Consider the following 13602-nt stretch of genomic DNA (forward strand, 5'->3'; position numbering starts at 1 on the left):
AATCAGAGGGAGAGGAAGTAGATCAGTTTGATCCCTTTGATATTTCATGGCTGTCTCAGAGCAATGCGGTGTCCATTTGGGACTACTATGCCGTGTAACAGATCTTTGGAGAAGTAGTTTCCTTATTCATTCTGAATTTTTCTTGACCCTGATTATGCCTAGCTTATAATAAACCCACTGAACAAGTTCTTTCACTTTTTGGTGTTAACCATCAACAAATATATGATTGGTGTGATTATATGCCTCCTGTCCCTTTTCATGGATTAGTCAAGCTATTCCTATATATTTCACCATTCCTAGTCCTTCCATGTTCCCTTGCACACTGGCTCCCAGTCCCCATCGCTCCTTCTCTCAGTTTGCCTACTCCCATTTCCAGGTGTCTTACTCAGCTAGTCTCAGTATCCTGGCTCCCACTCTCATTCTTCTCTCATAGGCTCCTTATCCTGTATCGACTGCTCAGCTCTTGTGCTCCCTGCATTTCAGGCAGGCTGCTTCCTTCTCCTCCTCCTCCTCATTGCCTGGACACCAGCAGAAGAAACACCGAGAACACAGGAGACAGTTCAGGGAAATTCTTTCCCAGTTCTTCTAGCCTTGGGCTGTAGCATGCTCAGGGCAGACAGAATCTTTAGTTCAGTGGCTTTCAACCTTTTTTTCATTTGCGGAAACTTAAAAAAATTCAAATGAGGTGCAGATCCCTTTGGAAATCTTAGACATATTCTGCAGGCCCCAGGGTTCCACAGACCACCGGTTGAAAATCCTGCTTTAGTTTATGTTGCTGCCAAACTCTAATACATCTCTATTGCAACCTGCGTTTTTTCAAAGGCTCAAACCTTGACTACAGTGCAGTTTTGTTTTGTTTTCAAGAGAATGGCAAAACACAGATCCACGCCACCAGGACATCCCCTCTCCACCCGCCAAATGTCAAGTCTCCAATCCAAAACACAGAAGCACAAGATTTTCTCACCAAAATGGTTGTACATAATTTTTTAACATAAGAAAACAACAGTTTTTTGCTAATCCCGTTCTCAGAAATGGCTGAAACATTTGTACTGAAACTTTCTAGAAAAATGCAGTCTGACACAGACACCTAACAGGTGAAATTTCAGAATGAACCATTATAGATTTATAAGCAATTGAAAACAGGATCTTCCAACTGGAAGGTCAAGCAGCCATAAAAACAGATGGTGCTACCACCTTCACCTACAATATAACCTCTAGCATGTATTAAAAGACTACACAGTAAAACAACCTTTTTCTAATGTACCTCTAATTAAAGTGCTACATCCTGCAAAGGAAGAAAAAAAATTGTTGAAGGCTCCATGTGTCCCAGTAAAGTCAACAAAACATAAACAATTTAAAACAAATAATCCCAGTTGAGTCAGATGATAATGTATGGAATCAAGAGCAAGTACCTTCAGGGAAGAGTCTCATTTACTATTCCCAACACTTGTTTTGTTTTCTGATGAAAAGCATGTTGTAAATTCCTTTGCTCTAAAAATCAACCTTGTGGGGGGAAAAAAATAAAAACCACAGGATGCTGTAATTTACTAAGAGATTTATGAATTCTTTAGTTGCATAAGAATAAAACATGAAAGCATTAGCTAATGGTCAAGAAATACAGACAAAACCAAAACTGCTATATAAAAATATAACAATAAAAAATTCACATTAAGTTATTTATTAAACAATGAAAATACCCAATACTTTTCTTTACATCATGTCCCCCATCAATTTTGATGTGGGGCACAAAAGAGTTAAATGGAGTTTTGAGGGCAGTAAGGATTGAAAGTGGATGGGAGGGGAGAGGCACCTGATTTGATTGATGGTTTTAAACAACAGCTACAAATCTTGGAAGGGAAAGGGGATTCATTCAGCGCAGCAATGATTTGCAACTTTGCTAATAAAGCATGTAAACTTCAGTTACTATAAAAATTGCTGTTGCATAAATACTAATGGCCTGATCCAAAGCTCACTGAAATCAATGAAAAGCCTCCCACTGACTTCAGCAGACTATGGATCAGACACAAAGTCAAAATTTTTGCCCACCAACACTGTGGGATGGAGATCAGGCATTAGAAGCTGATCCTGCTGACACAGCTGTCACTGAAGTCTTTCAACTGACATCAGTGAAAGCTGGATCCGGTCTTTCACGAGTAGGGATCCTAGTTTTCCATGATAAAAATAAACCAAAATTCTCCAATAAATAAAAAATCATAAAAATCTGCATTTTCCTGTAATTAAAATGAAATATTGAACTTTAGTTTTCCTACCCACAATATAGACAGATATAAGGTGAACACAATGTTTTATTGATATATTTACAATTTTTAAGATGACAACCCAAGCTCCACCACTCAGGGCTGAGCCCCATCCATTCGCTTAATTACCTGAATTTTTGGTTATTAGCTCGGACAATTAAGTTAGATCTGACATTTAAGGTTCCACTGTATATGTTTTTATTTTTTTTTCACAAAATTTCAAAACTAAAGATCTGTGTAAAAACACAAACTCTGCATTTTTCCACAGCAAATGATTTTCTAGGATCCCTGCTCAAAAAAATAAAATAAGGGCCTTTATTTAGCTATTCCCTTTCTAGGGCTCAATCTTGCATAGCGTTGGACATTAGGTCCTGCAAAATGCTGAATGTCTGCTATGGCATTCTAAGCACCCCTCATCTCCAACTAACTGCAGTGGGAGCTGAGGATGCTCAGCACTTCACAGGAAGCTCTAAGCACCTTATAAGATGCAGCCCCCAGGAGAGCTACTGCAGACTGCCAAGTTCAGTGCTCTTAACAGAAGAAACACTTTTTCTAGTCAGGAGATGCCAAGAACCTCAGAGTGTGGATTAAGGGGTCAGCAACACTGAGTTTCAGAAATATCTAGTTCCCCTGTTGGGTCTTCTTTGCCTATGTAGATTGGGTACAGCACTATGCAGGTGCTGTCCAAGTATCTGCATGAAATGCAAGAGGTACTCTTCTCTCCTCCAAGCACATCAGGATCAAGCATTGTAAGAAAACTACCTTTGGCACTCCTGTCACTGTTAAAGAGTTGGATCTTGCACAGGCAAAAGACCCTTGACTTCAATGAGAGCTTTGCCTAAGTCACAACTGCAAGACTGAGCCCACAGGACTAATACTAAAAGGCAATGTTTCCTTAAAAAACAAATAAAAAACAAAAAAATCCCTTCTTGCTGGACCTTGCTGGGAGTTCAGTTTAAAAGACATATATGTCAAGTGAACTTTTTTTTCTTTAGAGCCTCTAACACTAATAGTTCACACACACTTTAGAAATCTCAAGAGGCTGGAATATTTTAAAAAATCTAAAATCTTTTAAAAAATTATCTGTTTTACAGAAATGTAAATGGCTAAAAGGAAAGAATTGTGCCTGAAGTGAGCAGAATGATCCATTGTCAGCAGTTATCACTTGTCCACCACATGAAAACACATTGCACCTCTGTTTATATACACCTGCTGACTGCCTGGTCACATTTGTAGGTACAGCCAACCATGATTTATCAAGAGCATCTGAAAGCCTTTTGCACAGACAAAAAAATTTCACACAACCCTGAGGTCATGGAGAACATAATGAAATGCAAATGCCTAAATATTCAGAGTCAGATGGGATTTACCATACAATTCCAATTAATTTCTAAAGGAAGTGAGGGGAGGGGAAGGGGAGAAAAAATCTTTTATAACAACTCCAAAAAAATTGAAAAAAGATAGTGTTCTTTATAAAGCATGTTTTGAGGAAGAAACTGTTTTTTTTTAAAAGCTGGAGGGAAAAACATCCAAGAAGATTTCCATGTTATAACCCCCCCGCCACCTCTCTGATTACCTTGCAGAATTATGTTTCTAGTATTGAAAAATCTGAAGAATCAGAACAAAATAGGTCTCCTACCAAGAGAAATGTATTCAAAATCTCCAACAAAACTGTGTCTTCTGTGTGACTAAAGGCCATATTGTTCCACCAGTTTTTAAGCTGGAAATGCCCTTATTAAAACTATTGGGGAGTTCTGCTTCAAAACGAATGGACAAACAGAGTCTCAGGAATGGTTCAATCTGGTTGACAGGTCCTGTTCCTACTTATAATCTGTGAGAGTGGTCCACTTTATTTCACAGGGGGTAGGATCAGACCCCAGATAACTCAGTAGGTAGAAACCTCTACAGAAAGAGTTAAGTACTTTATAATAAAAATTTCATTATTTGTATGGACACAAAAATCATTTCGGCATCTCCTCACAGAAATAGTAATAAAGTACATTATGTTAGTACAGGCCCTCACAAAATAAATCTGCCATTTTCCTGGGAGGGCAGTAGAATTTACCATATATGCAATGAGATGATTCCTTTTGCAGTGTATTAAGACTTGTGGACTGATTGAGCCCTTTTTTTACAGACCTTTTCTCTTATGCCCCGAAAGCAGGCAGTCAGAACCTTTCCCTTTTATTTTCACTGCCATCAGTACTCTCATACTGAAATGTCGCGAGTACAGAATCTGTTCCTTCAGGAATGGATATCAACCCAACATCTGCTTCTCATAAGCCCTTTTTCTTTTCTTTTCTTTTCTTTTCTTTTCTTTTCTTTGTTTTTTTTCTGGTGGAGTAAATCTGTTGACTTCAACTGTAAAGGTTTGTCATGTGGAAGATTTGTTCTTGTCCTTCAAGTTTTAGAATATATGAGCAACCACGTTACTACAGCTTTGGCTTTATTTTTTTTCCAGCTAATTTCTTAGCAAAGGTCAGTTTAGTTGCTAGTGAAATCAAATTTAACAGGGAGAAAAATGAAATAAACCTTTACGTCAATTGATCAGATGCATTAACTGTTACACTAGTAGCATGTTTTTATTGGCGCTCTGTCTACCTGACCCTGCAGAGCAGAAGAAGGACTTTAGACTTATTCTCAGGTTTAGCCAGTGGGAAGAGCCCTTATGGTGGAAACAGGAGATGATGGGATCTTCAATCATTCACATCTCGCTTACCTGCTAACCCATAAAAACAAAACTAATTGAGATTTGAGCAGAAACTTTGGACCTTGCCGTACTGTCTTTTTAGTCACTGGGAGTTCAACGGGAACAGGAGCAGGTCCTTCCCTGTTCTGTTGTTGCAAAGTAGAGAGCATCAATTGGCCACTATTACTAGAAACAGGTGAGCCAATTCAGATATAATAAGAATCAACCAAAATTCAAAAAGGAACTTTTTTTTTGGTTTGTTTTTAGTTCAAAAGGTTTGGTTAGAACCTTCCCCTTGCAGGCCTAGCCAAATCTATGAAAAACTTGTTTTTCACCATTTCCAGCAAAGCCAAACCCAGGACTTTCTGGCACTGCCACAAAGGAGTCTGATCTTGCAGTAGTTCTTGAACTACAATTTTCTTATAAGTAGCCAAACTTTTAGAAGCTTATGCTAGCTTCCTGTCCTTGAGGTTTTTCTGTTGCTAACTAATCCATTGAGCAACAAAGAAACCAGCTCCCTCAGGAGAGCAGCATTGCTATGAGACTGTAGCGGGAGTGAAGTTCAGTATCAGGAAAAAAATGTTAATGACTAGGGGAGATAGGAGGGAGAAGTTTAGGATGTTATAACTGGGGCTCAGATCTTTAGGTATGCCCCAATCAGCAAAACATGTAATTTAGCATTAAGGGCTTAATTCTGAGATTCTGAGTGCCTCCATTTCCAGCTAGCTTCCATGGGAGTGGAAAATGCCAGCACTTCACAACGCCAGGTCCTAAGAGCGTAGAGGAAGGTTATCTCATCAAGATATAGAACTGAACTTCAGGAGGTTGAGCACATACAGCTCCCATTCACTTCACTTGGAGTTGTGGGTCCTATGCACTTGTAAACCCCACATTTAAGATGTTCACTGCCCTAAAGACAAGTCAGCCTCTGTCTCAGTACTGATCACACTTAGATTATTTTTGTCCATCTTTTGAATGTTTTGGCTGGGAGAGTGGTAGCAAAAATAGAATATATGATAGGAATATTTTGAAAAATGAGAGAAAGCTTAAATATATATGTTAAATGGAATGGAGCAAAAAGGCAACATTTCCAAACAATTACTGCATCTCCAACTTCAGCCCTCATCCTGCAGTTAGCACTACACAGGCAGACTCCTGACCCCATAAAAACCCCACTGAAGTCAAGGAAGCTCTGTGCATAGCTCCACCTACACCAAGCTAATTGCAAGATTGTTTTTTTTTTAATATACAATGCTACAGCTCTTATTCATGGAATTAGTCCTTACTTACACTGGCTTCCAAAGGACTTCTCGTGTGTGTGTGTGGGGAGCTTCTAGATCAGGCCCAATCCAGCAATTCTCTTGCACTGTTCTGTGGCTAAAATTATCAAAAAGTTATCTCAGAGTGGATTCTTAAATGGATAGCCCAAGACTAAAAATTCCTAACTGCCCATGAAGTCCATAGGAGCTGCAGGCGATCAGCCCTTTTCAGATTCAGTCCCTAACATGTCTCAGGTTGGGCAACCAAACAAAGAGGGACCAGAGATCGGAGGCCGGCTTTTGAAAACTTCAGTCCAAGTTGAATTAAATAGGAGCTGAAGGCACTCAAGCAACTCATACAAGCTATTCAGCAAATTGCAAGGTCTGGCCTTATGAAAATACTTTGCTTCCATGAGTTGCAGCTTTTTGCAAAACCTATATTTTATCCTTGAATGTTCACGTGAAAAAAAAATCACTCTTCAAATGGCCTAAACTGAAACTCCCGCCTCCCAAAATTATTAGAAATGAAAATACCAATTTGTGGATGGTTATCACAGAAAAAGGGCCTGATCCAGAGTCCATGGATGTCAATGGGAGGCTTTCCATTCACTTCGATGGACACTGGGTCAGGCCCAGGCTCCTTTTCTCCTTTAAGTCCATATAAATATTTGGTCCATTTTGAAAGAATGAATGGGTTGAAAATATAGATCCTATAATAAAGGCAGATTTTGCCCCATGCAAAAGGTTTCACACATTTCTTCTCATACAGAGCACAGCACAAAGCCATTTTCAGAAACAAGAAAAAGAAAACATAGACACCATTTCTACAATCTGACAGGCAGGAAAAATATTTAGTAGAAATGTTAAGAGTAAATTATAGCTGTTTAAGCTAGAATAAAGGACAAAAAACTGCAAAATCTTGCAAAAAACGGAAACAATGAAGGATTGGACTAGCAAAGGCTTTGCTCTTTAAAAAAAAAAGACAATTGAGGTAACAAAACAAACACACAAATACAAACATCTAAAAACAAGCGTTTTATACATTTTTTGCCAGTGCTTCTCTGAGAGCAAGTTCTTTAAACAGAACTTAACAATTTTAAATTTTTTTTTAAAAAAATACGGCATCCTAAAATAGTCCACCAATTCTTACCCAAACTTTCTGTATTTCTACAAAAATAGACACACAAAGAGCTACAAAAACTCTATTCCTGAAAGGATGAGCACTGTAGTCAAGGCACAGTCTTTTCCCTACAATCAAGGCTGTGCATTAAAAAACCCACCAGAATGAACAAAACAAAACACTGTTAAAGGAGCAAAACAAAGTTAGGTTGCACAACTGCAGCAGGCTCAGATGAGGAAAGAAAGAAAAATAAGTTTTTTTTCTTCCATGTTCTGGGACCCAGAAGTGGCCTGCCAAAGAAAAGGCTCAACAGCAAAACCAGAATGACTGGCTCTTCATCTTCTCCTTAGCGTGTGTCCTTTGCCCCCTTGCAGAAACAGTCAACAGTTTCAATATCATCATCCCAGCTGTGGGGACACTAGCTGGTGCTAAGATGCATCTCATCTTCAGAACCAAGAAGATTCCTTGCTTTTGTCCTGATGCTGTAGACCTAGTTTTAGGGAAGAAAAAAAATGAATTAAAACTTGATAAAACATTCCCTTCACTGCAAGAAAGTGAGCTGGGGTAAATACATTTCTCAAAATCCTGTATCAATAGTCCATCTACGCTACAACTGTCTTGGGGGGACCTGTTTACAATGTTGCTGTCCTCCCAGGATAAGTAAGTATCCCTGAACTGCCTTAGACATCCTTGCATACTTCAGTAATGCTAATAGTTTACACTGAGCAAAACTGTATCATGTTTTAACTTCACTGGGAATTGTAATCAGTGTAATCTGACAGTGTTGTATTTGTAGTATAGATGGGCCTTCATGGAGCAGAACCAGTTTTCTCACAGAATTGGATCATGGTTCTACTACAACTTTACCTCTTTTCTAGAAAGCCTGATACATTTTAATATTTTAGGATCTCAGAGCCATCTGCAGTTTTTCACCTTGAATAGGGGGTGGCAGGGATGGGGGGGAATTCCCACAGCAATTTCACCTACAGCACGTTAGATTTTTAGCCAAGAATTGCTTGTGCTTTCACACAAGGAAAATAAATGACTTTCATCTTGAGTTTGGTATGAGTTTCTCTGATATTTTCCTTTATAAACGTCAAGGACCAGCCAATAAATGTGCTGTGCAGGGGCTTTCATGTTACAGCAGTGGAATCTGTGCTGTAATTTGGAATTTATCTAGTCCAGAGGGATTTACTCTTTGCTAGAGTTACATCAGGAGAGAGCTAGTACTTAGACAATACAAAGTGTAGAAAAAATGCATACAAAAAAACCGTACTTGCTAGTTTAGTTATAGCAAAAAATACAAGCTAAGCACTTTGATGTCCTATTACTTTAAGCAAAGTAAGAGAGACAAGTTGGGGGAGGTAATATCTGGATCAACTTCTGCTGGTGAACGAGAAAAGCTTTTGAGCTCCGCAGTGCTCTTCTTCAGGTCTGGGAAAGACACTCAGAGTATCACAGCTAAATACAAGGTGGACATTAAAAGATCTTTCCCACTATAGCCATAAGATGATAGTTATCACCATGAGAAATATTCAGCAGCATTTCTGCTCTATACTGAGCTATAAATAGTATTGTCTTCCTATTTAGTACATGAATAGTGCCACTAACTCATCTGTTGTAAATTCACCACTGGCCTAAACAGGTGCAAATTCCCATTTGGTTCCAATGGCACTGCACTCACCTAAGCTCAGGATTTCTTTGGCCATTAATCTGTAACAATTAAAGATGGGACAAAAATTGAACCTCCTATCTGAACATCTTCACAGTTCAGGGCTGGGGCTAGAGATGGTTCCCGAGGGTTGTACCCTCCTGTACAGTTTTTTGGTTTAGCTGTGCCCAAGAACGTCCACATGAGTTTCAGAATTTTAAACTCACAATGTAACGTTTATTGGATCAGACCACCACCTCTTTTCCCCATGAATGTATGTAACTAAACTGCTGATGATCAATAGCACCTAAGAAGCCAGCTACGAAGTTACTAGTTATTGCTAGTAGAAGAGAAGAACAGTATATTGCATCATCCACCAGATGACTTCAAAGAAGTTTGCATATATTTGTGAAGGCTGCAATTGATAGGTGAGGAAACTGAAACACAGAGAGGTTTTGTGACTGTGATTATGCCAAGAATAGAACCCAGACTGTCCAACTGTCAGTCCTTTACTTTAGTCACCAGCCAAGCACTGATCTTCAGCTTAACATAGGGATGGCAGAAGTGTGATCCAGGAACAAATGCAGCTTACAGACGAGCCAAGTGAAGCATATGCCTACACTAACCTTTAATAAGGAGACTACTGGTCCCAGGGTACCAGGTCCAGCTGCCCAGATCTGGATCAAACACAGCATGCTGGGACCTGTGGACCCTGCTGGCCACAATGCCATATTAAAGAGGAGGGAAGTTATTGTTTGCTCCATCTCTCTCTCTCTCTCTCTCTCTCTCTCTCACACACACACACACACACACACACACACACACACACACACACACACACACACAGCCAAAACACGGAGCTTTTTAAAAGTTACTTCAAAACTAGCTCTTGTGATTATGTGTTATTTTCCCCTTTTATCTGCAAAAACTATTTGATAAAACAAGAGGGAGTCATTAGCCAGGCAGACACAATTTGAGGGTAAGAAAGTCATTAAGGTGCCTCATCAAGTACTAAGGGCTACTAAGAGGCAGTAAAAGAGGGTGTGGGGAAAGGAGTTAATATGGTTCTAACAGCCTTAAAAACAAAGACATATGTTTAAGAGGATGTAGGTTTGTCGACAGAATGCAATAGCAAGGGACTAACTCACTGATCAGCTCCACCCTTTCCACTAGGTGTCTTTGCAGTAAACAGATAGGAATTTTAACATAGATGAGGGAAAGTAATAAAGCCCACACATCTATAAATCATAAATACTGAAAACAAACAAAAAACGAAAGTTTGTCTTATAAATCTTGGGCATGGAACAGTTTATATGCCTTTTCTTCATTATTTCCCCACCTCTTTTACTGGAAAACAATCTGCAGTTCTACCAGCATGCTGTCCCAGTCTAGCTAAGTTTCTGAACAACAGTGCTTTATCCGACAATAGGCTGATTGAGCAAACATTTTTCCTCTTTATAAAAATGTCTTCGCTTGTCTTGCATGACTCAGTATTTCTACATTTGCAGAGAAGTGTCTAACTGCGAAACGCTGGCACTGTGACTAATTATTGCTTGTATTAAAAAATCAGGTCATTTAGAAGAAGTCTAACCCAGCTAGCGAAATTCAAAGACAAAGGGTCAAAATTATGGTAGGTGTAAATGGAGTCAACTCTCCTGAAGACCCTAGGCCGTGTTCACTTAAGCATGCATTGAATTTGCCATAGTGGCTCCTATATATTTCCAAAAGGAGGGCTGCATAGACAGCTGGACAAGGAGACGGAAGACTACATTTGATCTGGTTAAATTGTATCTTATTCATGTGATCCTCACCTTTAATATTGAGATATAGACTTCAAATACTCTAAAATTCTCTGTTACGTGGGTGCAGGAAATCTCTTCTTCTACTCCCAGAACATCTGTACAGCAGCAGCACTTCTAGCACATTCTTAAGGGGTAAATAATCCTGTTCCCATTCCCCTTGGGACTACCAATGGTTCTGGAGGCAGCAGAATGAGTATGGGTCCATTGTGCAGATGGGTGGATGGACAGGATGAAGGATGCCTACACTCCCTGCATGCAGGCATGCTGTATCCCAGTGCATGGGTGAAGGAGAGGAGTGGATTCTGAGGGTGGGGTTGGTTGGACCACAGGTTCCAGCAGCCATTCCCCAGGACTGGGAATCAGGGCAGTCACAGCTTACTGCAAAGTTGTGACAGCTGTGGAGCAGCTTTGTAGTCTGAGGGGTAGGGTGAGGATTCCCCCTTCTCCTGGGACCGTGCCTAAGTGCACAGCCAAGTTGATGGACCTGCACATAGACAAAGGGATTTAATCCAAGCAAAAGTCTCAAAGATGCCCGCTAGGGGTCATGGCCTAGTCAATGGCCTCTCTTTACATAGGCAGTGATCTGCAGCAAGTTCTGGCAGGCTATTCTGTTACAGCCTGATCTAAAGCTTATTGAAGTCAAGGGAGCAGAAACTCAGGACAAGTTGCACATAACGCACCATAACAGTAGTGAGTCAGTTTCCTTCAAATCCTATGTCTTGGGCTCTCAAAACTTCAGCACGGCACTATTCACCGAAGGCCAGCAGTTTATAATGTATTAAAAGATTTTGCTTTTGCTTAAAAATTGTTTAAGAAAAAACCTACAGAGCTAAAGTGGAAGTGTATAGGTGTGTTAATTTTCAGCACAACATGTGGGGATTAAACTACATTTAATGGGAGTGAGGTACCCAATGCCCCTTCCCACCCTCCGCATCCCCCAGCATCACACTAAAACTGAATCCATGGAAGTGTAAGAAGATGTGCAAAACAGAGACCAGTACTTTACTGAATCATTGTTCATGGAGCTAGCAATGTTCTGAATCACAAATTCCTGGGCTGTTGATAATATATGAAGGAATCCCCTCTTCATGACTTTAGTCACTGAAGTTTTTTGGCACCAGCTACTCATGAGACCAGAGATCTGACTCAGAACAACAGAATTGCAGCAGTGTTGCTGGTATTGGTAAGTTTACAGGCTGGTCTCCTCTGGTGATCAGAACACCCTCATTCAACATAATTTAGCATGAAGAATTTTGCAAAATATTTTTTTATAATCACATGTGACTGCAGCAAAAGAAGTGTGGCCCACAGTAATTATTAGGAAAAGAAGAACTGCTTAAATTGCATGCCTATAAAATGTATGCCAAATTATTTTTATATTAAAAATTTAAAGCTCATGGGATGTGACACTTGACCACTATAGAGGTAGATGTTCTTCTTTTCACCAAAGAGGTACAAGCAATGACAGCTAGAGTTCAAGTTTTCCTGTCAATATGCCTCTATCCTGTTGTAGATGGACCATCTCTCTGAAAGAGGTTAGTACATTCTCCACGGCCATTGAGTTCTTCGCCTCTCTGCTGATACTGCCAGCATGTTTGCCAATTAATGCCAAATGTCATTATCCTTACCCTTATCCACTTAGAATCAATTTTCAGGTAGGCCCCTGAACAGTCGCCAATTGATATAAACTTTGTTGCTGCCAGCCTGAGCTACATGTGAACCACTGATTTAGAAGTGAAAAGCTCCATATGCCATTACTATTCTCCTGGGGAGCACACTCCCCTTCCCATGAAGGATAAAAAGTAAGATAGTTATAGTCAACCCATGGCCTTAGAATGGCATAGCTTTGGGGCTGCATATGAGGCTCTGGGGGAGTGCAAGCACGTGATTAAAGCTCCTTTGCTCTGCTTGATTTCATGCAGAATGCCACTCACAAGAGCACTCTCCCATTCCACACAACTCAGGCAAAGCCGGAGGAATCAGTTCCAAGCCATGCCCTTTCCAACAACCACAAAGAGGGTAGAAGGGAAGAAAAGAGAGAAAGAGAGAAAATATTGAATAAAGTCATAGAGAAAAGATAATCATGATGCAACATCTTCCCATTGCCTTTCAATGTCTTAATTGTGTCAATACACAACTATGTTGAGTCATGATGATGCAAATATTGCAATACAATGTTAGACTGAGCCATGAGTCATTACTCTGTGTCCCCTCCCCCGAGCCCCCTGTTTATAAAGGGTTATATACAGCGCTTAATTTGTGCCAGGGCTTGCCAGGGCTCAGCCCTGGCACCTGTAGGCATTGCAATTCATAGCCCAGCACCTCTGGGCTTTCTGCATCAGTTATGAAAATAATTAAATAATTGCTTGAGCCCCAGAACCTCTTTCATTACAAATTAAGCACTGGCTATACACCAAACTGGGGACATTCCAGTGAGTTTGCATGATTGTGTTTACAGCATATGGCATTCTGAATAGTGAGAGGTAAGTAAAATATCTGTCAGTTTGAATCCTGATGTTTCTGGCCCGATTAAACCAAAAGGAGGTGCCATGCTCTATGATCTATGTTGCACTGTTAGCACTCTGTTCTCAAAGAAAAGAGTGAAAGCAATTGGTAGGTTAAAACTAAAAGTTTAAAATGAAAATAAATAAATAAATAAATAAATAAATAAGTAAAAAAAAAAACCAAGTAGTTGGCAAATCAGCTTCCCACCAGTTTGCATTGAACACAAACAATCTGGACCTATGGAGTAATCCACACCATGATAAAAAAAATGGTTTTCCTGATCTGTGCTTCTTTAAATAACTCCCTATATCATCCTCA

General features: G+C 39.8%; 1 protein-coding gene across 2 annotated transcripts in view; it reads right to left on the reverse strand.

The window, feature by feature from the left end:
* Nucleotides 1-1543: 1543 nt before the first annotated feature.
* VGLL3 (vestigial like family member 3) overlaps nt 1544-13602 on the reverse strand; it is a 48609-nt gene continuing 36550 nt past the window's right edge. For both annotated transcript variants that reach the window (XM_030580472.1, XM_030580462.1), the window contains exon 4: nt 1544-7816. In XM_030580472.1, the coding sequence (XP_030436332.1) occupies nt 7773-7816 (44 nt within the window). In that variant the 3' untranslated portion in view covers nt 1544-7772. The remainder of the gene's footprint in view (nt 7817-13602) is intronic.

This window comes from Gopherus evgoodei, chromosome 1 (assembly GCF_007399415.2).
Source record: "Gopherus evgoodei ecotype Sinaloan lineage chromosome 1, rGopEvg1_v1.p, whole genome shotgun sequence".
In the NCBI taxonomy this organism is placed as follows: Eukaryota; Metazoa; Chordata; order Testudines; family Testudinidae; genus Gopherus; species Gopherus evgoodei.